Here is a 25,172-nt window from a genome sequence, read left to right on the forward strand (position 1 = left end):
AGTAATAAACAAGAGCAGAGCAAGAAGTGCACAGAACGGCTGCATGTGCATAGGCACCTTGCGTTTCAAAAGAGATGCACAATGTCTAGTCCTCTTGCAACGAAATACTCCAAAGCTTGACAAGTGATTGAGCAAAATACAAAATTATCAGTGTGGCAGCTAAAAATCAAATAGAGAGAAGCATTATTACAAAAACATAAGTAATGAAGTTTTGGGTGTTGCATTCTTCCATAGCACTGTCTGCAAATGCGTCCACTGTAGTGCAGGCAATGGAAGAGGAGCCTCAACTAGTTAGTGGCACAAACATTCTCCTAGGTACTAACCACTGTGCAATCACATTGGACAGACCCAACGGGGACAATTCTGCAAAATTACACAAAAATGATCAACATTAAAGTTAGCATTAACAAGCTGGTTTACATGTACAGAAATTAATTTGAGACAACACATTGTGCTTTAGAAGTCTACAGGTACTGTTCTTATAGAAATTATTGAAATCAGACGATCCTGACTGTCAAAATACGGCTATTGAAACGTAAGTAATTGTGAAAATCTGCATGTGCTTACAGCCACTCAACTTTAGATCTTAAAATAACACGAGCACTTAAATAACGACTTAAGGCACACTATGGTAGCTCCAACAATACTATCCATCCCATTTCCTGCTACGCCCAACATTTGTAAAGTATTCACGCAGACCTTTAGACTACAAAAACGTTGAAGGCATCACAGGACTTGATTTATAATTGCTGAAGCCACCACGCAAACCCTTCATTGTATTTACCTAGGTGCTATGGTAAGCCAACATTTCACACTCCTATACTTAGCCAGCATCGCTGATCTTACTCCCAACATTTACATTTGCTTCTTTTTAACAAATGTAAAGCTCAGGTTTTGGAAATGGGAACACGTCATTGGTTTCACAGGCAAACTCTGATTGATCAGTAAAGACGTTGTATCCGGGAATGAGTGTTTAATGCTCCAGTTATGATGGGACTGACTCCCAAAGCGATCAGATCACAAAAAGTTGGATTGAGGATCATATTTCAGCAGCCATATTCAAATCATAATGCCCTTTCATGAGCAAGAAAAGAATTACACTATACCGTTAGATTGTCAGTTTTCATACTTTTATCTTAATGAAACTATACGAAATTGTATACTTCATGTGGCCTGTAGGTCCATTGTTCACTAGATCTTTTGTTAGTTTAAAGGTAATTCCATGATCTAAAGGAATGCACACCACTATTTTATACTCTGCACGTTCATTATCCCATGCTTTGATAGAATTGCCTGGCAACAAATTCTGAAACTTACTTGGTAATCATCGGATAAAAAAATAAAATAAAGTACAAACTTTCACCATTACTTCTACTCAGAACCGGCTTACTTTGTGCTAAATAAAGCTGCAGTAAGTGCCTACTAGGTATAAAAAAGTAAAAAAAAAAAATAAGGGATATAAACATACGAAAGTTCTAGTGCACCTTAAAAGATGATCTAGCAATTCTTTTCACCAACTCAATACAAATGACTACAAAGAAGCCTACAGCTACAATTTAATAGTCATTTAAATAAGAGGCACTTAGTGAGTATGTACATTACATGCAACCTGAAACGGTTGGCGACTTCCATGTTACCCTCGCCACAATAAGATGAATTCTTATACAAACACTGCGCATCCAAAAAATGCTATACAATCAGAAGATACAGCACTTTGTATTCTTAGCACTAGGCTCTCAATTTTGCATTTATTGATCCATGCTAGCAACCTGTGCATGCAGAGAACAAGCGCAAACTAGACTTACATGGGTCCCGTGCAATAAAGTGTGCGCCAAGGGCAGGGTGCATATTGGTGGGATTTGGAGTACCCATTAGCTTGTTCTTGGCCATCTTGGTGTTAGCTTTTGCAAATTCTAACCGCAGGGTTTGTGGGTTCTCTGGATCAAAGCGGATGCCCTGAAAAGAGAACATGTAAGAGTTAATTTCAAATGCAACTTCTTGGCCCTTTTTTGCTGCACCTGTTAGGTGTGATGCAATATCCACTTGTATTGCATGGTTACGTGAATGAGGTGCTTTTTGTACTCTAGAACAGTTATACCTTAGTCAGCTTTGATACATGAGAGCAAGCACAGCTTCCTGATCTTTTAAAATCAGCTTTAACCTGAATATTTGGTTAAAACCAGCTTTAACCTGAATATTTGGTTAATTTAAGATATGGATCCAAACCCATGCCCTTGTTTCCTACATTCAGGTTTATGAAGGGTGTGGGGGCATCTTTCATACGACAACAACTTTATCCCTACATGGCTATCAACTTGCTTTTTTTAAATGCCCCTAGAAGTACTCACATTTAAGGAATTCTTGGCTGCTTCTGCACCAGCACGGTTGTCAAAGGTAACAAATCCAACAGGCTAAAAAACAAAATTTTCAACTTACTTTTAGTCTGCAAAACCACTGGAAGATATCAAAATATTTTAAGCATTCTACCAAGGTACATTTTTTTATAAAAAAGCTTGCACCTTACCACATTGCATGCAGTCACACCCGGTATTTGTGAAGTGGGAACTAATCACCTGTAATGGGAGGCATAGTGAGCTATTGCCCAGAGTCACATGATGCTAAGTTGATCTGACTCTGGGGATCGAACCGTGAGCCCCATGCTCTGGAGTCAGCCGCCCTGGCCGCTGACACCACAACTCTTCATGTGGCCACAAAATAGCTGGCCAGAAGAACTTCATGCCTGTTACTTAATTTGCATGGATCAGCAAAAACCACCTCAGTTATAGCATGATTAGACTTGCTACGAACTTGTTCGTTAAAACTCCCACCATGATGCCCATCGCTACAGTGTTGGTTAGGATTCACCACATGGTTATGGGAAGGGGGGCACAAGGCAAGGTTTAAGCAAATCCTGGATGAATAGAAAATAGGGCTTTGAAATACACTTTCAGAAGTAACGTGGGGCTTCCCATGTTGCCATCCCCCTTCCCCAATTAAGACATGTTGAATTCTTCAAATGCTGCGGTGGTTTAAAGTTTGGATACCTTACTGGTTTGAAACAGTTTACATTAATGAGATGCCAGTTAGTAATCTGGCTATAAAAAAAACGTGGGCGTTTTGTTGCAGAGTAGTTTAAGTTTCAGATTGGGAAAATGGAATATCTTCAGTTAGAAAACATTTACAACTGACCAAGGTGTAGCATTTATCCTTAATATCAAGTCATCTTGCAGTGAAGGTGTGGCAGAAACAAAAACCCTCAAAAATGAAGGTGGACAGCCACGGGAGTTAACATATGCCTTTAACCACCTTTAGCTAAAGGATTAGCTAGAAAAATAGTTAACTCATTCCATCAGAGCGGGCACTGAAACATACATGCTTTTGTGGATGCTCACTAGACGAAAACTATTTAAAATCAGAATAGAATCATTTTCTCAAATTAAATAACGGGACATGATTGGATTAAGTAACCAGTAGAGCATGAGGGTTAATCCAGTATTGGGATAGCTTTCATAGATTCACATGCCTGAATCATTCCCCGTTGCCGAGGCCGGAGTCCCACGGTAATACATATAAAAGCAGTGCCTTAGAATAAAATAGTAGGCTGACAAGACAGTAGGCCCAAAAGGCCCAAAGGCCTATCTACCTCATTATTTGAAAAATAGCTGAAAATGGCTCCAACTAATCAGATGCCAGCACCCTCTAGAACCTCCCCAGCAGAGGCAGTTCTCCTCAGATTTTCACCGCACGTCGTGTGGAAGGGAGTCTCCCTAAGTTTCTACTCAGTTTTTCTTCTTTGTTCCTTTAGGATGTCTGAAAAGAAAGCTCTCTTCAAGGCTTGCAGGACCTTTGATAAGAAGAGGGTCCATGTAGATCAGCATAAAGACTGCATCTACTGCCTACATCCTAATCACATTGTAAAGGATTGTAGGATTTGTCGAACCTTCCCTGCCAAGACCATCAGGGACAGGGAGGCAAGAGATTCATGGCTCAAATAGTCTATGGATGAGGAGGACAGGGCCTCTACTTTTAACAAAAGAGCCAGATCCAGAGACACCTCTTGTCCTGAGAGGAGGAAACCTCAAACTCTGAGCTTCATAACACACAAAGTCTTCCTCACCTCCTTCTGGATCACATTTCTCTCCGCCAGTCTACCAAATCTTCAGCTACTAAAACAGTGAGTAAAACCCAGGTCAAGGCTCTCAGGTGTCTTCTCACACAGTGTCTTCTTCTACTACTTCAAGTTCCTCATCTACGGTCTCTACAAAAGCTATAACCTATTATGTCATCAAAAGTTTCTGCTTCTAAGAAAACTTCTGGGGTTAAAGAATCTGTCACTCCATCAAAATCACTGTTGATGACCTAGTCTACGTCAATCCAGTCGACGACAGTACCATCAATGAAGTCCTAGTCGACGAAAACCCTGTCGACGTCGAAGTCCTAGTCGACGAAGAGCCCATCGACGTCAAAGATTGTTGCCAAAGAGCCAGTTGATGGCACGTCCATCGAAGAGCCAGTCGACAACTACCCAGTTGACGACTGCCCAGTCGACGGCAACCCCGTAGACGACTGCCTCGTCAACAAAGAGCCCATCGATGGCACCACAGTCAAAGACGATTGACGAGCCCATCAATGACAGTTGGCTGTTGCACCTTTGGTCAAAAGGCCCATGTCGACGAAGAGTCCTTTTATGACCAAAGTCCACCTGTGAAATCTTGGTCTGTGTTACCTCAAGTGTCTTAAACATCGCCTATTATGTACACCCATTTTCAATTAAAAACATCCCATTGGCCTAATGTGCCTGGAGATCCTTGGGATGAATATGTAATCCCCATGCCTTCGCCTCCTATACCGCAACCATCTGACGAACCTGAGGATATTGGCGGCTTTCATAATATCATGCAAAGGGCTGCTGTGCGGTTTGAACTTGGTCACTATTGAGCAGTTTGATTGTTTTCTTCACGACTTTAAAGAAGGGTATAGGAATATCACTAGGGCTATACCAATTATAGATTTTATCTGGAAGGAAGGTCTTAAGATTATGAAGACGCCTGCCTCTTCCTGCAGTCATTCCTCGAATCGAAAAATCAGGCACCACCAGATACTCCCATCTTGTCTGGTGGGTCACCCGCAAACTGATTCTGTAATTTCGCAGGCCGCACAGAGGTAAAAAAAAAATCAGTCTACCCCAATCTCAACTCCGCCAGATAAAGAGGGCAAACGATTGGACTGGATAGGAAAGAAATTCTCCACCAATGCTGCATCATCCATCAAGGCAGCTAATTCTCTGGCAATTTTGGCACAATATGACCGCCAGATGTGGTCAGAGTTATCGGAATTCTTAGAGCCGATACCTGAAGATCGCCAGCAGGAAGCACGAAAGATAGTGCTCGAAGGAGAACAGGCTGCATCAGAAATATTTGACTGCGCCTTAGATATTGCAAACACTAACTTGCGGCAGCTAGCAGGAGCTGCTGTTCTCAGACGCCAGGGATGGCTCAAAGCAACCTCTTTTAGACCTGAGGTACAGACTAAAATATTAGATGAGGCTTACGATGGCGAATCACTCTTTGGTAAGCATATAGATGACACTTTATTGATCATCAAGACTGACTCGGCTAAGTCGCAGGGTACCCTGCAGTATAAGAGGATCTTTCAGAGGATCAAGGGGTTGTGGATTTTCCTCGGGGGGAAATTACCACAATCAGCAAAACAGACAATACCAGTCTCAATATAAACAGCCTTATTACTAGTCTTAGTACAGGCAATCATCTTCAAGCAATTTCTCGTCAAGGTGGACACCGGTGATAGAGCAATTAAGGCCGTGACTCAATCGACAATGAGCTTTGCCGGACGCCAGTCGTACCTTCTCTCCTCCCTGTGGGCGCGAAGATCTCAGCCTTTCTCCAACAATGGCAGACCACCACATCAGATCAGTGGGTCTTCGACCTTGTTCAAAGAGGGCACACTCTGGAGTTCTTAAATAAACCACCTACACCCCCCCACCCCCCCAAGGGTCACCCTGCCCCTAGTCTTCACTTACTGTTCAAAGAAGCTTTAAACATGTTCCACAAAAATGATAGAAAGAGTTCCAGTCTCACAAAAAGGAAAAGAGATTCTACTCTCTATTCGCTCATAAGGAAAAGAAATGAATATTAAAAAAATAAAATTAAATATAAATAAATCGGGGGAGTGGCGCCAGATTCTCGAATTGCGCAGACTCAAGTTTCTGAAGAAACAGTTTTCGGATGGTGACGTTAGCAGATGTGTTGAGCTACCTCAACAAAGGGGACTTTATGGCTTCTCTGGACTTGAAGACGCTTACTTCCATATCCCTATAAATCCCAAATACCTACGATTCATGGTGGCTGGCGTCCACTTTCAATTCAAGGTGCTCCCATTCAGGCTGAAATCACCACCAAGAATATTCCCAAAATGCCTAGCTCCAGTCTCTGCCACACTGAGGCCTCAGGGAATACAAGTCTTCCCATACCTAGACGATTGGCTGCTCAAGGGTCCATCAAAACAGTAAAAAGTTGCTTTCATCTATTCTCAAATCAGGGACTTACTCTCAATGCCAACAAGTCACAGTTGCAACCCCTCCAAGTTCTAACCTTTCTGGGAGCAACACTAGACACCCAACAATGCAAAGTGTTCTTGTCACAGGATTGCCAGACCAAGTTACAAAGCCTGGGAAGGTTAATTTCAAGAAAAAAGTCAGCCTGTTTCTGTCCGAACATTCGCTTCTCTTCTGGGGATGTGCTCTTCGGCGATAAGTTTAGTCCCGCTTGCAAGACTCCGGATGAGACCGCTGCAAGAAGAGCGGCACTGACAATGGCAGCAGGCCGGAGGGTCATTCAACGATTCCATAAAGGTGACCACACGAATGATACAGGCTCTGCACTGGTGGTCAAAAAGAAGCAATCTGTCTCCGGGTCTCACGTTCCTGGCCACTTTCTCAGAGTTTGTCCTGACCACGGACGCATCTATGGAGGGGTGGGGAGGACACCTCCAAGACCTTTAAATTCAGGAACGATGGTCTCAACAATATCAGCAAAAGCACAACAGTCTCGAAATGAGAGCCATTTTTCTTTCTGCAAGCATTCCTTCAGAGAATTGCAAACTCCTCAGTGCAGGTGCGTACGGACAAATCCACCAGCATGTATTACATCAAGCAAGGGGGGACGAGGTGTCTCTCCCTATCGCAGGAAGCTCAAGAGATGTGGGAGTGGGTTATCAAGCATGACATAACCCTCAGTGCGGAGCATGTCAAAGGAACTCAGAATTCTCTAGCAGACAACCTCAGCAGATCTCACAGGTTGCCACGAGTGGGAGTTAGAACAAGTACAGGTGAACAGGATCTTCCGAATGTGGGGCACACAAACTCTAGACCTGTTTGCAACAGAACAGCAAATGCCTTTATTACGCCAGCAGATTACCTCAACGGGGATCAAGAGGGAATGCCCTGTCCATGCGATGGTCAGGGATTTATGCATAAGCTTCCACCCCCCCCCTCCAGATACCATTAATTCTGAGTGTTCTGCAAAAGATGGAGGGAACATTGCAGTCTTATCCTAATTGCTCCTCGCTGGCTGAGGCAGTATTGGTTCCAAGAGTTACTTCTGTTGTCACAACATCGTCCGGATCCTCAATCACTTCACTTGCACGTCTGGCTCCTGACTTCTTAGAATTCTAAGATCTCAGAATTTCTAAGATCTCAGAATTTCTCAGGACTGTAGAGATATTCTATCTAAAGCCCGCTCCCAAAGTACTATCAAAACGTACCACTTTAAATGGAAGCGCTTCTGTCATTGGTCGAAACAAATAATGTGCATCCACTTCAGGCCCCACCAGAGGATATACTTCCCTATTTACTATCACTAGCTAAAGCAGGTCTAGTATTCTCATCTATTGAAGTCCATCTCGCTGCGATTTCTAGATTCAGAAAGTTCTAACAAGTCATCACTCTGGTTGTCACTTATCAAACAATTTCTAAAAGGGCTATTTCGAGCTTTTACTCCAATTCTACCTCCACCTCCACCATGGGATCTCAATACAGTTTTATCTCAAATGAGACCTTTTGAACCAATTCACAAGGATGAACTACATTTTTTAACCTGGAAGGTGGCTTTTATTAGCTCACTTCAGCCCGGAGGGTTAGTGAAATCCAGGCTTTCACAATTCCGGAACCTTTCCTACATTTTTCTAAGGATTCCGTTACTTTGCAAACAAATCCAAAATTCATTCCCAAGGTACCGTCTCAATTCCACCTGAACCAACCATTAAAGCTAAAGACCTTCTTCCCGGATCCAGTTACACCGGCAGAAAATGCTTTGCACTCTTGATGTGAAACGTTGCTTGAAGTTCTACCTTCAAAGAACTAAGGATATAAGAAAATCGAATCAGCTGTTGATCGCTTATGGTCAAGCCATAATGGGACAAGCCGTGACAAAAGCAACGGTAGCCAGAAGGTTTTCTTCTGTCATACAATTTTGCCATGATAAAGGCAACAAACCTTTGCTCAGAAAGGTGAAAGCACATTCCACCAGAACTATGTCGGCTTCTACAGCCTTATTTGCTGGGGTCACACTGGAGAACATTTGTCGTGCTGCGACATGGAAAAGTGTCCACACGTTCATGAAGCACTACTGCTTACAATCTGCGTAGCAGGACGATGCAGCAGTGGGACAAGCTGTTCAACATCTTTCATTAAGGTTAGACTTTAAATGTCTTATTGCATTTATGATGTACGAGTATAATCATATTCACTGTAATGTTTCTGGTGGTCAAATACTGTTTAATATGAAGTAGGTTATCTGACTATTTCATTTCAGGTTTCTGAATTTATATGTATTTACATATTCTACTGCTCTATAACCTTCCGGATATGTGGGGATATGTAGATTGACGCTTGGTCTCCCACCTTCCGCAAACTACATTAGGCTTACTGCTTGCTATTCAGATTCAGGCATGTGAATCTGTGAAAGATACCCCAATACTGGATAAGAAAACACGTTACTTAGCTGTAACTATAGTTATCCAGTATTGGTATCTTTCATAGATTCACATGCACCCACCCTCCTCCCCGACAGGACAGTTCTCTAATGGGAATACCTACTTCTCACTTAAGCTAAGAAAATCAGAGGAGAACTGCCTCTGCTGGGAAGGGGCTAGAGAGTGCTGGCACCTGATTGGTTGGAGCTATTTTCAGCTCTTTCATATAATGAGGTAGATATGCTACTAAGCTTTGGGCCTACTGTCTTGTCAGCCTACTACACTTTTATTCTAAGGCACTTCTTTTATATGTATTATTACAGTGGGACACCCGACTCGGCGACGGGGAATGATTCAGGCATGTGAATCTATGAAAGATACCAATACTGGATAACTGTAGTTACAGGTAAGTAACTGGTTTTCTTCTCGTTCAGATCTAGGTTTTAAAATCAGATTAAAGAGGTTGTTGATTTTACATGAACACAATGTAAATACTTTAATATAAAATAGATAAATGTTTTGTATAATACAATTCTATAGGTTAGATTTTTAGGGGGAGCAATACAGAAAAAACAGTATGGAGGTTAGTGTTGGTAAAATACTGGAATATTCGTTCTTTCTATACATATTCTCCCAAGTAAGGCAGTGCATTAATAAGCACACATTATTGCAAAGCACAAGCCGCTCTGTGCATGAACGGTGAGGGTGTGCAGAAGATGAAGTTATTGGAGGTCAGAGGCTTCAAGGTATTAACTTCCTGGCCTGCAAACAATTTCTAGTCCAAATCTGGTATTAGAAACAAGTTACAGCATAGCTGTTTTGTGCAGGCATTTTAGGCCACTTGGTTAATCATTTTTTCTACTGTTTATTTTATAGATAGACCACCACAAGTCTTCACATGCTTTTAGAAGGCATTAGGCCTTTTTGGGTGCCCAATTTACTAGTGGGATACAGAATTCATGGAAGTCTAAAATAGTTGGCGAATTCCCTCGTAAAGAGTGGAAAGCAAACATCCATCTTCACTCTAAAGGGAGACAGACGCATGACCCATCTCAATGAAGAGCATTGATTTCACTCGCAGTAATTTATTCCTAAACACATAAAAAACATGCATAGTATCTATTGTTTAGGAACTACCTGTTTTGAGGTAAGCTTGATTAAGGATCCTTCATAACCCTGTGGAAAAGAAAAGCAGGTATTGAAAAAAATAATCCCAAACGAGGAAAGTAGAATGCAACTTAAAGCTCTAAACAGTCATCTCTAGTCAGATTGGACCTCCTTGGCTACATTTACCTTATTTTATTGGCCACATTTACTCTATTTTAGACATGTAAACTATGGACATTTTATACAGTTGTGGTACTGTGACCTAGAGGATTATGAAAGCTTTAGTGAAAATGCTTCACCAATGACAACTATTCTAAAAAGGCATTGTACAGCTCTGTTCAGTGTAACAATCTAATAACTATTGTTCAGTCATTCTGTATAAATAGGTTGAATATACAAAATTGGAGTCATGCTCTCAGTTCACACAAACTAGAATAACCATGGATAGCTAATATTTCGCATTTTCTAGTCCATAAATCTATAAAAATGGACAATAGGTAAATAGGATAACTTGTGTAAACCATGATCCTGTTATTTGAACAGGATAACGACACTTCAGCCAAGTAGACTTTCACAGGGGGGTAGGCATGCTTTCAAAACAGGTAATTGTAAGATTACTCTAGGACTATTCTTTACTACAAAGTAGGTTTGGTAGATCGCCCAGAAGAATGCTCACACACAAACAGTACAGGTAAATATTAAATACCAAACATCTATTGTTTCTAAAGTGAACAGTACCTTTAATTGACCATACCCAGAGTAATACATCTACCTTATCCTTTATTGCCCACTTGTATGACATGTGCATCACATTTCATAAGTAAAGTGGACCTCAATTTAAATGGGAGTAGTGTTACTACACCCAGTGGCCAGATAGTGGATCTTAGTACAGAGATAGGATTTTAGTTCTGATTAACGAAGCCAAGGAACGAATTGCATTTAAAATAGAAGGTAGACCAGGTCTGCCTTTGTGATTGCATGAACAGATTAATAGGACAGCCCTCCCCCCCCAAAAAGAAAGATTTAGGAGCTACCTTCACCCACACAGCTACCTTTACACTAACATGTGTCTGTATTAACACGTTTTCTTGGGTTCCTTTTATTACCCACTAAATGTAGTAGATATAGCTCCAGAACTCTTATGGAGCAAAGGTGTATGCGGTGCAACTTGTGACCACCATCTCCCCCTTAACCCTTTAAACAGTTGCTTGCTAGCAGCCTTACTTCAGGTGAATTTCTCAAGTATCACGGATATTGACTAACCACTACCAATCACAATCACAATCATCTTGGAGAAGCAGGAGGTTTCTCCAAACTTGTATGGGAATAGACATGAAATACATTTTGTTTCGAAACTGAAGCAGTAGGCAATTGAATTTAGGTTACAAAGCTTAGCACTCATTTAACCTAGCTCTGCGTCCAAACATTCACATCATACCAGTACTATATTAATCATTTGGAAATTGGACGCAATGGGGATTTCTGAAGTGTCAGCCCCCAAATTTTTAAAACCGTGTAGCAAAACCTTAAAAAGCATCATGAATAGGATTTGATCAACTTTTTGCCAACATTTACCTGGGAATTTACCTGGGAATAGGACCTCCAGTTTCATGAGTGTAAGTCTGGAAATTAGTTGTCCATAAAACAATCAGTCCTGTTAATTTGTTATATTGCTTTGATTATGAAAATGTCACGTAAAATAACTAGTTATTTGGAGATGTAACAAAAGCGATTTTTGGAGTTTGGATTCAGTGACACGTTTGTCAGCTACTTCTTACAAAGGAGGGGCCAGGAAAAACATTTACCATGCTACTTTCAAGCTAATCACAAGATCAGAACAATCATGAAGCAAAAGCCGACTTAAAAGTCAGCAGTTTATGCACTTGCAGACCCACCGCTCAGGCGCTTCCAGCAGCTATTCTTCTACGGCAATAAAAACAACGCTTGAAGTCAGTTATTCCCAAAGGCATATGCCTGCAAGTCTGCACGTGTTACATTGGTATTTCCTAGCAATGGTTACGTGCATAGTTTCTAAAGATTCGTTCTCCCAGTGCCACAGACATTGAGCAGTGAGGGGCATATGTCGAGTGCAGGCAGACATCCCAAACTGTGCCACGAGTCAGGGTTTATTCGCATGTGTCAAGCGGGTATGTTCTAGCAGACATAGCGGACGCTTTAAACGCCAGTAGACTGGCCAAATGCTTGTAGAAAAGACTCTTGGCAACCGCAAAAAAAACAAAGACTGCTGGATTCTAAAGGTCAGCAGTTTGAGAGGGCATGTGCAAAGAGGCATACATAATATTTAAAATAATGTGGTATGAAGTAACAGGAAGATCTGTATTACAGGTAGGGTCTAGTAATTTTATACCACAGTAGTGACTGGAGTTTGATGGGTAAGGCGCACAGATGCATTTTGGACCATGCATTCTGTGAAGACACTGGGTTGGCATGTGCTCGGACAGGACTGTCTGCTTTGGAAATGCTTGGCCTGTATAGAGGCACTTGGTCAGTCCTAGATGGTCTTGGTCCTGTAAATCTGGGATTGAGAATATAAGACTAACACAATGGATATGTATGGGGTCTTCTTCCAAGAGTCCCAGGGCAGACCGTATACTGTGCTCAGCTTTTCACAAGTAGATTTACCACTGGCAACCTGAGGTTTTCCATTACTTTGTAGCTTAAAGATAATCACCAAGAACACAACTTTAGCACTTAAAACTCAGGATCATGAAGTAGACCAGTTCATGACTTACTCAGAGGTGATGTGGGGTTAAAGCGTTGCAACTCAAACTTATCAAGCGTCCAGCCAGTGCTTTCACTTACAGTATTATGCAAAAGGCAGAGTTAGACTTTTCTTTCATAACTAGCCACTTTGACCATCACAACTCATCAGCATAACCATCACTGTAATAGTGGTGCACAGCCATGTTCTTCTAGGAACGATATTTACTGATGCCTCAATGGGAAAATTGACTAGTAGCCCTTATAATGGAAGTTTTAGAACAAACTGTTTATACCGTTGGGCCACCTTTACACATGTTTATTAAATGTTTACCTCCCAGAGCTGCATCGTTGCTGGTTTTTTTGGGGTTTGAGGTCCAGCCTGCATATAGGTTAGCAAGGGCACAGTCATTCCAAGAAGCATGGTTTTACTCCAAGCCCTGCTGCCATTTTGAGCCAAGTATTTACATAAATGGGCCACTTCTCTTCCACCAACACTTCCAGTAGCAGCCATTTGGCCTCAAGTGGCACAGGTAGGCAGGCCCGTTACCTCCCTTCATGGTCTCAATTTCAGTCCAAACGTTTTAGATACGTGGACAGGTCCAAAATGTGTGGTAAAATGTTCTCAGCATGGCCCCAGGGGCATTCAGCCAAGTCAATATGACCCATATTTAACACTCGAGCTAGAGGGGTAGGACCTATTCAGTATCCATAGCTGCGCCAGAGTGAACCGTGCCCTTATACCAATCTCGCTGGGGCTCCAACACCTCTATCCTCTCCTAGTCATCTCGGGGCCCCAAATCTACTATCCGGGCCTCTCCAAGTTAGGCAAGACAGTCCAGCATAATATTTATAATCTTCCTGCACGTCTAAGAAACTGCCTTGGTGGGTATAGGGTCCAGTATCATTCTGTTTTCCATGGGGGAGTAGTCCGGAAGATGGCATTTCAGATCATGCTGTAGTTGTCTGTATCTGAATAGCTCATACTCATACTCTGCCTGCAGCAACTCAAACGCTACTAGAATACCCATTCACTGGACATCTCCCAATTTCTCTATTCCAATTGTGTGCAATCTGTGTGCTCACAATTTTTACATCCCCAGGCAGTCACTATCCCACAGTGGGGTCTCTGCGGTTAGTGTCCCACCCAAAACCCAGGCACCTTTTGGATGCTTTCCATGCCTGCATTGCCTGAGTCTAGGGTGGGAACGAATCTTTCCTAACAGGAGCGCCGGTAGTCCCTGCTTCCCATTGCCAGGTGATCTACCCTACATGCTGGTTCCAGACGTTCCCCAAAACACCCAGTCATTCACCACCGTCAGCCGGGAGGCCCAATATTGGGCTCAGAGGTCGGGGACCGCCAGACCCTAGTCATGCACCACACTGCAGATTTGCCAGTGAGATTCGAGCTTCCTCCGTCCAACAATAAATATCTCAAGATGCAGTTGATTTTGCTGAAGTAGGAATCTGGGATCCTGAAAGGTGTGTTCTGGAGAATGTAGAGCATAGTTGGGAGAGTCATTTTAAAGAGGACTGCCTGCCCCATCAGCGAAAGGGGCAGTACGCGCCAGTGGCACATCTCTGCCTGAAAGCAGTCGACTGGGGGAATAAAGTTACGAGGGGGAATAAAGTTACGAGCTGGGAAGTGTTTCTCATTTCTGGTAATATGGATCCCCAGGTATGTAAACCGGTCTTGCCATTGGGGCTGGGCATCAGGATGGCAAGGACAGGGGACCGGAGGAGACTGGAAAAAACAATTTGTCCCAATTAATTTAGTAGCCGGCATAGCTCCCAAAAAGAGGTCTCAAAAGTTTTAAATAAAAAAAATCCCATCTCATTCCGTCAAGAAATAAAAATTTTAGGAGCAATTTTAGATTGTTGCTTTTAAAGCCTTTCAAACACAAGAAAGAATCTTCAGAATAAATTAGTTTGACTTCAAGAAAGGCCATTTCTATATTAAATAAATCCACAAAAGGAATTCTTGCATTCCTCTAATACTGAATTGTCAGCTATTCATAAGACCTCTGCAAAAACAGATCAACAAACCGTAAAAACGACGAGGCTCGACGATATCAAGATCACACCAGAAAGGAAAACTGCTATGGCTTGGTGAATGCAGAAAGGTGGCACATACTTGCGCCCAACAGTCAACCTCAATATGTTATGACCACTGGAGCATCTATGGAGGTCCTCTACAGGACGTACTTGCTAGAACGGGAAACAACCTTAATAACGAATTTCTAACAAGTGGGCTTAATAAGGAATGCTAAACAACGACCTGTTCCTGAACCATGACCTCCTTAACCACTACTGTACCTAAACCACGACCTCCTTAACTACTACTTCATTTACAACAAATTCAGCGGTAAGTGTATTTATAAGTACACAAATATGGTAAATGGTTTCAACAGTTGATATTAGTATAATTGGTTTAATTCAAGAACTCAATATGTTTAAATAAAAAATGACCATCTTTTAGAAAGCAAGTACAGCAATTAGTGTTGTATCATTTTTTTTAAGTATGTGACAAGGTTAGGAGGATAAAAAGTATGTCCATGTTCATGACGTGGAGTTTAAAACCAGTTTAGAACAAGCTAGGAGGAACCCAAAAAAACCGGCTTCTGCGGTCAAAGGAAGCGCAAGGCATATAGAACTGTAGCTGCAAACAGATCGCTTTAAAGGTAGAACATGTGCCAGGTATAGGCAACCTGTGAGCAGACTCTAAAGTGCCACAAATTGTAGCCACCATAATAGGATTTTTTGACAAGTGGGAAAACCAAACCTGACCTATGTGATACCTTAACCGAAGGTTGCTTCCATGGCTGCAGATTTTCCCACACGGGGTCATATTGTAGTGGGGAGGGGAGAATTACTTCCAAATTGCTGGACAGGAATTAGATTATGCCAATCGGCTCTTCATCTTGTTGAAGCTTGGGAAATCAATAGCCAGGTGGAATTATTCTAATGGTTCCAGTGTGGCAGAGAGCTCTGGAACATGTAGCTTCTCATTTCAGAAAGGTAACATTCCGCTCAAAACAGTCCCAGGGATGCTTCCAATAAACAAAGGCCAAAGTAGTTCATCCAGCATTAGAATCGCTCAAATGGTCTGCTTAGTTCCTGAGAACAATTAGTTTTTACTCTTAAAAGACACAGGCCTGCAGGGACATCCTGGCCAAAGCACGATCAGACTCTACAAACAAAACTTACAAGACAAAATGAACTCTTATGCAATCGCTCACAACCGTCACCCTTTTTGGTCTACCTCGGTGATTACCCAACAGCAATCTAGGTTCAGAAGAACTTTGAACCAGAAATCTTTATGATCAAATAGATTAATGAAGGAATTATGGGGGACTTTTTAGAGTTCACTTAAAAACCTATTCATTGGCAGCTTTGCACTGCTAGCTCAGCTGATGTAAAGTCATTTTGACCTATCCATAAACTAGACTTAAAACACCCTTCTTTGAAAACAGCCCTACGTCTGGCCCCAACTTCAGCTAGAATAATTAGTGACATTTAGGCCTTTTTCTATCAAAGGGCTAGATTTTCAGTTCAAAGGAGAATAAAGTTATTTGAGTCATGTATTGGTGACTTCCTTCCAAAATCTGTATAATTCAGTGGACGGCTATTAGTACACAGAATTTCAAACATCTTTTGATAATCCAAGCAGACAGAACTAAATTTAAAATATCTAAACTTATTGTCTTCGTGCCTCTAAGAAAAGGTCATGCTCCATCGACTTGTACAGCTGGATGAGTCAGTCAACAGCCTGCTGCAGCCGCAAGAGCAGGACCACCACAATGTACTGCCAGGGTTTGACCTCGCTCCACAATGAGCGCAACAGTCTCTACTGCCCAGTTTGTTGGAGGTCTTTACCCAATATATGCAGGACACCACGTACAAAAACTTCTCTAAACACGGTCTAGAGGCCTCCAGAATTCAAGATAAAACCAGCTGTAGGTATAGCCGCTCTACGACCTCTGCTCCTGTTAGCTGGGCTACCTCTATAGATATGCAAGTATTCACACAGTTTAACTTGCCTTGCTTTAAATGCATTCCCAACTCCGCATGTATTAAACTCTAATTACTGCTTACTATTCAGATTGAAGCATAGGATTAGATTAAAGATTCAATACTGTGGCTCTCCAAAATTAACATCTTTCATAGATTATCAACCCTCTCATCTCATTGGATACCAAATTTATATTGCCTTTGCACTTGAGCCAAGAAACAAGTTATGGTGGCCCTTAAGGGTATAGGAGATTTAGCAGCTGCCCTGCCCTCCCATTAGCTAGACTTCAGCTCATTCTAAAACAATGAGCATGTTAACTAAGTCACCCATTGAAGATTTGGGTAATGGTTTGCTTTATACTAATAATAATTACTGTGGGACTCCCACATACACAACATGGAAGATACAGAAGTGAATCTATGAAAGCTCAATACTGGAGAACCACACTGTACAGTTAACCTATTTTATACCAAGGTTGCATACAGCTTGTGGATTCCAAAAGTCCAGCTATTAAGCTGGTTTAAAGCAGTTTTATCCTATTAAATTTAGTCCTCCTCCCAGACTATTATATAGTCCTGGTCTTCAGGTGCGAGTAGGAAGGTGGGTGAAGTTGAGCATATGTAATGAAGACCCAAAACGAAGGTACAAAATAGGGAAAGATTGCCCAGTTAGACATCTATTAACATGTGGAGTAACTCGAGCAGTAAGAATCGCCAAGTAATTATTGAATCCCTACTTCCATGTGAAAACCAATCTTGAAACTTTTCGTGCTAATACTTACCAACATCACATGTACAAACCACTGACCGCATTTTTGTTGAGACATCAATATGGAAAATGCAATAGAACTCTACAAGCTGTGCAGAACAAAGGTAACAAGCATTGGTAATACATCAGTTTCGCCTGTGTAATGAAGAGCACATCCATCGTCATGGAGAACAAAAGAGCTCCCCGATAGATCACAGTGTACTGGAGAGGATGCGGCGCCGCAGCCAGAGCTGATTCAAGAGTTGGGGATCCTGGTTAGAGTGTTGGTGGCGCGTCGCACAACATCCTGTGATCCTTCTATGCAAATCACTTAATATCTCTGGGTAATAAATGGTTATATAAATATATTGAGAGAGTAAAAGGCAAAACTTAATGAATAGTTCCAAAGCAAATGTCAACCGTATTTTGGGGCGGGAAATGGATGAGACGCAGACTGGGAACAAGAAGTGGTAAATGTAGTGAAGTGGCATGCATAGGAACCAGTGAGTAGTCAGGAAAGAGGAGGCGGGATACAAGTCCCTTTTAAGTTTAAAATAAAAACAGATTTATCACAGCGCAAGGGAAACAAAAAGCCGGTCTGTTTTGTGAAATCCTCACATACACAGCATGAACACAATCTTACTGCATTAAAAAACAAATAAACTTCTACATGCTTCATTAATAAAAAAAACAATACTAAGTTTTCCTCGTGGTACTTTCACATTAACACAACAGTTCAAACTTCAGTGTAAAGTGTAAATGACCCAAGGCATCTGTGGTGTTCTTAGCATCTCTGGTAGCATCTGACAGCCCTTGGCGTCTAGGACGTGGGTTGCCTAGGGATGTTTAAACAAATGTTCAGCTGTCTTCACCTTTCTGCTGGATGGGGTCTCCATGTAATCCTGTACCTGAATAAACATTTAATCTACTCTTGATGTGAAACCGCTTCCTGAAGAGGACGTACTTCCACAGCATCCTCCAGGTTATGATGTTTTTACCACTTCAGCTGTTTTTTCATACAGCGAAATACTGAGAACCAAAATCCCTATAGGTAACAGCATGAATAGTAATTCCCTTTTAGTTTTCTCCGATCTGGTCCTGTTTTTGCTCTGCCTGGCGAGGGTAAAAACACATTTATTAGCCAGTTCGGTCCTGGTATGGTTATCTGAGAGCAAGGAACCGGAGTGTGATGCTGGTTTGCTGAGTACCTAGCACCCCTCAGTAGATATATTTACTGTTCTAATTAGAACATACTCAGTGCCATTTATCTAAACAAAGCAGCAGGGAAATGTATTAAAGCGCTACCACCAAGCTTATCTTGTACTATCAATTAGGTGTAAACAAAGCCATCAAAGCACGTTTTACATGAGGCTGGAATGCACTGTTGAAAAGTGGGGTTTGAGGTCGGAATCGGGCAGTAAGGGGAAATAATGAAGTAACTTATGTTTATTGCTTATGAATTATCATTCAGTAGGTCATGAAGATTGAAGGCTGTCCAAAACATTATGCAGTGCTTTATAGGCATTCATCTAGATTGCAGGCCCACAGGAAAACTTCTTGAAATAACAAGGACAGGGCCAGTCGTGCAACTTCAACTTAGATACCTTGGAACAGGTAGGTATTCTTGAATGCCTTGCAACAGAAAGTCACAACCAATGAGTTGCAGTACACAGAGATGGTTCACAAATATATTTATTAGGTTAAAGGCTTATTTATCCTGAGTACTGATCCAGGTTCACAGCCCGAGGGATTCCTGAACATCTAAATAGCACCAAGCAATGCAAGGTGAAACTATATTGATTATACCTGCAATGGAAGGGCACTGCGCCTGTGTGCATAGGTAGTCTAGTGGATATCCACTAGACCTTAGGGATCAAGATGAACACTGGAGCAAAAAGCCCAAGAGAACAGTCTCAGATATGATCTGTTTACCTACAACCTTACGATCTATTGGTCAGCAATTTGCCTCTAGTCTTATGGTAGTGTTAAAGCAATTTTAAAACAATGGTCAAGATCTTCGGTCTCCTTGTACTTCTTTGGGGATTCGACCTAAGCAATGCAACAGGGGCAATGAAAGCTGTTGTAATAAAAGCCTAGTGGTGGAGGTTAGAGGATGATTTATTGTACTTAGTTGCAGAAAAGTATATACCCCCACCAGGAGCAGTCTACCTGCTGCTCAGCCCATACTCCAACTGACTCAACCTCATAGGCATTCCATTACATCTCCAAGCACTGAGACATTCCTTACAGCACATTCTCACGAGCTGGAGGCCTAGAGCACCAGGAAACATGCGTGGTAAAATACACCAGATATAACAAGAGACCCAACACAGCCTTCAAACTTGGTGCTCGTCAGAAGGAAGCGGACAACCTTCAGCTCTTCAAACTATGTTCTCCTGCCCATATAGGACCAGAAGTTCAGAAAACCGCAGGATTATACCAGTCTTCGTAAAGCTGGTATATTAAGCAGACCCCCCTCCCCCACCCCCCCCCCCCCCAGGATATAGCAGCATGGATTAGCAAATTTAGCAGCATTTTATTTGGCAATTTTTCCTACAAACACAGATATTAGTTTTTTTAGTTATTTAACATGAAGCTATGTATGTTTGGTTTATTTACAATGTAGACACTTTGTTTGGCTTAAAGGCTACATGTAGGACAAACATGTTAATGAATAAATGCCTCAAAAGCAATGCTCCCCAGGGACTGCCACACACTGGGCATGCAGAAACACACTAAGGTAGTAGTATTTAGGGGCAGACGTTTAAAGCATGTTTAATTGGCAGCATGCAGGATTAACATTTGTTGTCAGGGCTGGCTTTAGGGTAGTGCGGCCAGTGCCAATTCAGTGGTGGTGCACCCTGGGACCACGAGTCTCACCAGGGCGATACTGCGAGCGCAGCAGGTTCCCTTCAAAAAGCAAAAGACTGCCATTCAGCAGCTCAGAGCAACAAAACCGCGTTACAGGCGTCCTGCACTGAGTGGGGCAAGGTTGCGCTTTATAGCGCGGTGTCAGTGCCTCCCGAATGCAGCAGCTGTGCCCAATTCAGTGGTGGTGCACCCTGGGACCACGAATCCCACCAGGGCGATGTGGCGATTCCGTCGAAAAGCCAAAGACTGCCCCTCGGCAGCAAAACAGCATTACAGGCGTACTTATTACGCTTTTGTTGATGTATTTTTAATATTAATGATACACAACCCTCTCCCCAAAGAACAGCGAGCACTGTCCATAACAGTATAACATGCATTGGCAAAGCCAAAGGCCTGGCTTGGACTACCAACTTTTGGATTTACCAATGTTTGTGAAAAAAATTTAACACTGCATAAGGAGACTTATTTTTGTGCGAATCTATACATTGTGCAAGAGCAGACTGCCATCAGTCACAGAGAGGTAAGCCATTGGAAAAGTGGGCTGAAACTATACTCCATTGTGTATGTACTGGTGGCATAACAAAAATGTTCATGACACAATGACAGACCAATAGATAGAGAGCTGAGTGAGAGCCCTTATAAGTATATTTATTTTATAGATGATATTTTTTTTTAATCAAAAGATCTTGGCTACCCCAGAGCAAAGAACAATACAACTGGACACAGATAAAAAAAAAAAACTTACGTAGATCAGCTCTTTGATCTGAGCTTCTTGTTATGCGATTGGACACGGTCATTCGCCTTTGATTTTGCTGGGGTGTGAAGACTTTTATGCAAGGTTTCAAGTATTCTGTCAATAGTTGACATCTGCCAGTTTTGAAATCTATAGCTGGCGCGCACCTCATCCGAGCAATTTGGGCTAGTCACGCGTAGCATTTTCAAAAGTGTGCTAGTATAAAAATATTGACTGGAGCTGCAGGAAGGAACTAGTGATATATCGTGAATTTTGCAAACATGGACTGGGTAAAACTCCATAGAGACTCGGGTTGCAACCTTGTCAGGTTGCTTAAACATGGTATCTCATTACAACTGTGCACGTGATTGTTATCATTCAAGCTTACTCTTCATCTGCATTAGGCCAAGCCTAATTGAAGGACAGAATGCCAGTATAAACTCAGTGTCTTACATTGAGTGCTATACTAATTTTTGCCCCTAAGCGATTACAAACGAGCAGCATTGGGTAAATCAGAGCTTTTAAATAAAACGAACTGAACAGATTAAGCAATTTATTAACAAACAGGGCATTTCTAAGACATTTTAACATTGTTATTGTATTAATCAGATCCCCCAGGCTATAGCGGCATGGATAAGCGTTTGTAAAATTCGCAGCATTTTTACAAAAGTGCCAATTTCGCAGCAAATCGCGAAATCCTGGAGAGCGATTAGGCAGATACCTACCACCAATCAATGTAGATCAACTTTAAAGGCTAAGCCAATCAGGAGGAGTCACAGTTTAAAGCTTGCAGAATAGCACCTTCTCAGAATATTTCATGCAGCAGAGGGGAAGTGCAGAGATGCAGTTGTCCTGTGGCCAGTATCTACCCTTCATCTCAAAAAATCTATTCCTTACAGTAAAACAATCAAGATACAATGAATCTGTGAGGTTAGTGAAGTCTTACCATAATATGTTAACTTTCATGAAGGGTTAGGCTAGTGATGGCAAGTGTGCAAACACGTTGAAACGGTCCACTTCCGATTCAGTTTACAAGGAAAGGCTAGTTGGTCAATAAAACTATAGTCCACTGCTACCAACCAAGTAATGCATTGTGGCAGGGCAGGCAATACTTGCTGTACTTGTGAATAAAGAAATTGGAGATCCACATTTAGTGGGGCTTAAATGATCTCCCTTTGTAGTTCGAAAGGTGGTACTGTCCCAGGTGATTAACCCTCAAACTGAAACCTAAAAGAAACGGGGTGGGAGAATGTTTAATGAGAAAAATGGTTTGATAGCAAAGGCATAGTGTTATGGCACAGGTCCGTAGTAAAAGTCTTCTGCCAGAAGAAATAAAACAAAACCCAAGTGGTGTGAATCTTATGGCTGTAAGACTGGGCTTCCTACATATCAAAGTATTCCAATTTAATTTATAGAAGAATCACTCCCCGTAGCAGTTAACCAAATGGATTAATGTGCTCTCATTACTTTGTTCTCAAACACATTTAGGGGATCACAAAATGGAAATTCAAAATAATTGCACATAGTTACACGCTTTAGGTTTAATTAGTGAACTTTGAGAACACTAAAGTACCGTTCATGAATCTAGGGATTTTCCACACCCAGGTCACACACTTCGAAGGTACTCAGAGAACCCATTTTCACGAAAGCATTTCTTTCAACAAAACCTCACTGGTGAGGATTCTGGAAAACAGTAGCCAGTAGGGGTTACAGTCCTTGACTACACCAAGAACATGGAATGCTAATCGTGATCTATGGACTTTCCTCCTTCCCTTAGTGCAACTTTCTTACAACACTGACTGCTCTTTTAATCATACAAATCAGGCAATGATCTTATCAGCTTTGCGTATGGCAACAATAACTCACATTTTCAATATAGCACGCATGCACAATCTGTAATCTGGACTTTCCAAAAACATAGGCAGCATAAAACAGATGTTAGTTTTGTACACTGGCAGCTGAATACAGTTCACCAGAGCAAAATGATTTTATAGCTACCTTGAATGGTCTGAACAGTAGATACAATTCTCTTGGCTTGATGTCAACTGGAAGTCCGCTCACAAATAGTGTTCGTACCTGGAAGGGTTAAAAAGATAGACATTAGTAAGGAAAACTCATGCAGACAACCACAAAGTCAAGCATCCCAATTGAGTAACCCTTCAAACATCTGGACATTTACTAATGGCCGTTGGCCTGTAGTAAAAGCAAATTATTAATTGTATCCTGGCACAGGTTCACTAGACAAATTCTCACAATATTAATCTGTTAGAAATGGTGTGTGAGGCATATGAGCTGCAGAACTGTGCATTAGGTCGCCAGCTGGTGTTGGGCTCGGATGATTGCATGCTGTCATCGTCTTGGAAGAAGTATTTGTAGTCACGAGATAGGTGACTCCTCCCTAGGACGATAGTGTGCATGGGCATCAGCTCCATCTTTGGATTGGTTTTTTTTCCCGCCACTGGGTTCGGATACAACTTTTCCGCTCCAGTTCGAAAATACACTTTTCGAAGACTTAGACAAGCAAAACGTTCTAAAAACTAACTTCAATATACATAGACTCCAACTCATTACTTCGCTTCCTGTCGTCGACGCGGGCTGTCGGGCCTACCTACGTGGTGAGGCCTACACCTCATGGAAAGGACACCATTCAAAAAATGCCCTGGGTGTGGAGCAACATTTCCACACACAGACCATCATGAGGTGTGTAACCTGTGTCCATCACCGGAATAAAACGAGTCGAGCTGCACAGCTTGTGCGTCCTTTCAATCCAAGACGACCATTCGAGATCGGAGGGCCAGTCGACGCGACATGCAGAGATCAGCTCTGGAACCAGTGGATCTCTTTGACGAAGGTCCATGTGTCCCCGAGGAAGATTCCAATCTCCAGATCGTATCTGAGGCATACTAGTCCGATGACTCCATACCATCAGGTCAACGTGTGAGTAAGACTGCCCCAGCCCAAGCCCAACCCCCTAAACCAAAGGCTAAGGTCAAGGTCAAGGTCAAAACTCCGCCTTCGGGGCCCTGTCAAGACAGACATTGCTTCGAAAGCCCAGCTCCGAAGAAAATAATAAAGCCTTCCGGTAGCTCCTCAACGAGCAAACCGCACGTGCAAATATGACAGCTCCCTCTGCACCAAAACCAAAAGTAGTCCCGGTTCCGAAAAAGACACAGAAACCAGCGACTCCTAAAGACAATACGGCACTGAAACCAAGGAAATCTGCTTCTATCCCAATATCTTTGGTGCAAAAGCCCGCAAAAGCCCACAAAACCTGCTTCCGATGCCTCCAAGCCCTCGAACCAGGCCTCTACTCCGGTGCCGAAAAGTACACCACAGTACTAGACAACAACTCCTAAGGCTAAAGAACCAAAAACCAGGCCCGGAGCAGAACCAAAAACCAGGCCCGGAGCAGAACCAAAAACCAGGCCCGGAGCAGAACCAAAAACCAGGCCCGGAGCAGAACCAAAAACCAGGCCCGGAGCAGAACCAAAAACCAGGCCCGGAGCAGAACCAAAAACCAGGCCCGGAGCAGAACCAAAAACCAGGCCCGGAGCAGAACCAAAAACCAGGCCCGGAGCAGAACCAAACACCTGCCAAAAGCATTTTCTGAAGAGCTTTTTAGACCTGATCCTCTGCAAAAGAGAATATACATAGACCCAGAAAACAGACATGTTTCAGCCACACCACATAGGAAGAGTAAGTCAGATTACAGCACCTACTCCTCCAGTGCTGGTCAAGAAGGACTCTGCCACATCTATACACCCTTCTCCTGTATCTCCCTCTCCTGCTCTCCCTTTAAACAGGTCACCTCAAAATTCTCTGCATTCTCCACAACAGACACCTCAGGATGTTGATGATCGGTATAGCATGGGCAGAGGGGGCGGGGGAGGGAAAGACCCAGATGACCCTTTTCCAAACCCACCAGGTTCTCCAGACTAGCAGTATCCAAACCCACAGGATATACCAGATATTCCTGACCGACATATCCAT

The 25,172-nt window shown here is 42.4% G+C and overlaps 1 protein-coding gene across 3 annotated transcripts in view; it reads right to left on the minus strand.

Annotated features, from left to right (window-relative positions):
• The window catches only part of RBPMS2 (RNA binding protein, mRNA processing factor 2), a 193,118-nt gene that overhangs the window by 94,995 nt on the left and 72,951 nt on the right, over positions 1-25,172 (minus strand). The window contains exons 2-5 of one of the 3 annotated variants that reach the window (XM_086959189.1): positions 23,181-23,258; positions 10,129-10,167; positions 2,349-2,411; positions 1,806-1,956 (exon numbers count right to left, since the gene is read on the minus strand). In XM_086959189.1, the coding sequence (XP_086815315.1) occupies positions 1,806-1,956; positions 2,349-2,411; positions 10,129-10,167; positions 23,181-23,258 (331 nt within the window). The remainder of the gene's footprint in view (positions 1-1,805; positions 1,957-2,348; positions 2,412-10,128; positions 10,168-23,180; positions 23,259-25,172) is intronic. The other 2 variants (XM_086959191.1, XM_086959190.1) reach the window with 2 other exon arrangements.

The sequence above is a fragment of the Lissotriton vulgaris genome, chromosome 2_2 (genome assembly GCF_964263255.1).
Source record: "Lissotriton vulgaris chromosome 2_2, aLisVul1.2, whole genome shotgun sequence".
Classification (NCBI taxonomy): domain Eukaryota; kingdom Metazoa; phylum Chordata; class Amphibia; order Caudata; family Salamandridae; genus Lissotriton; species Lissotriton vulgaris.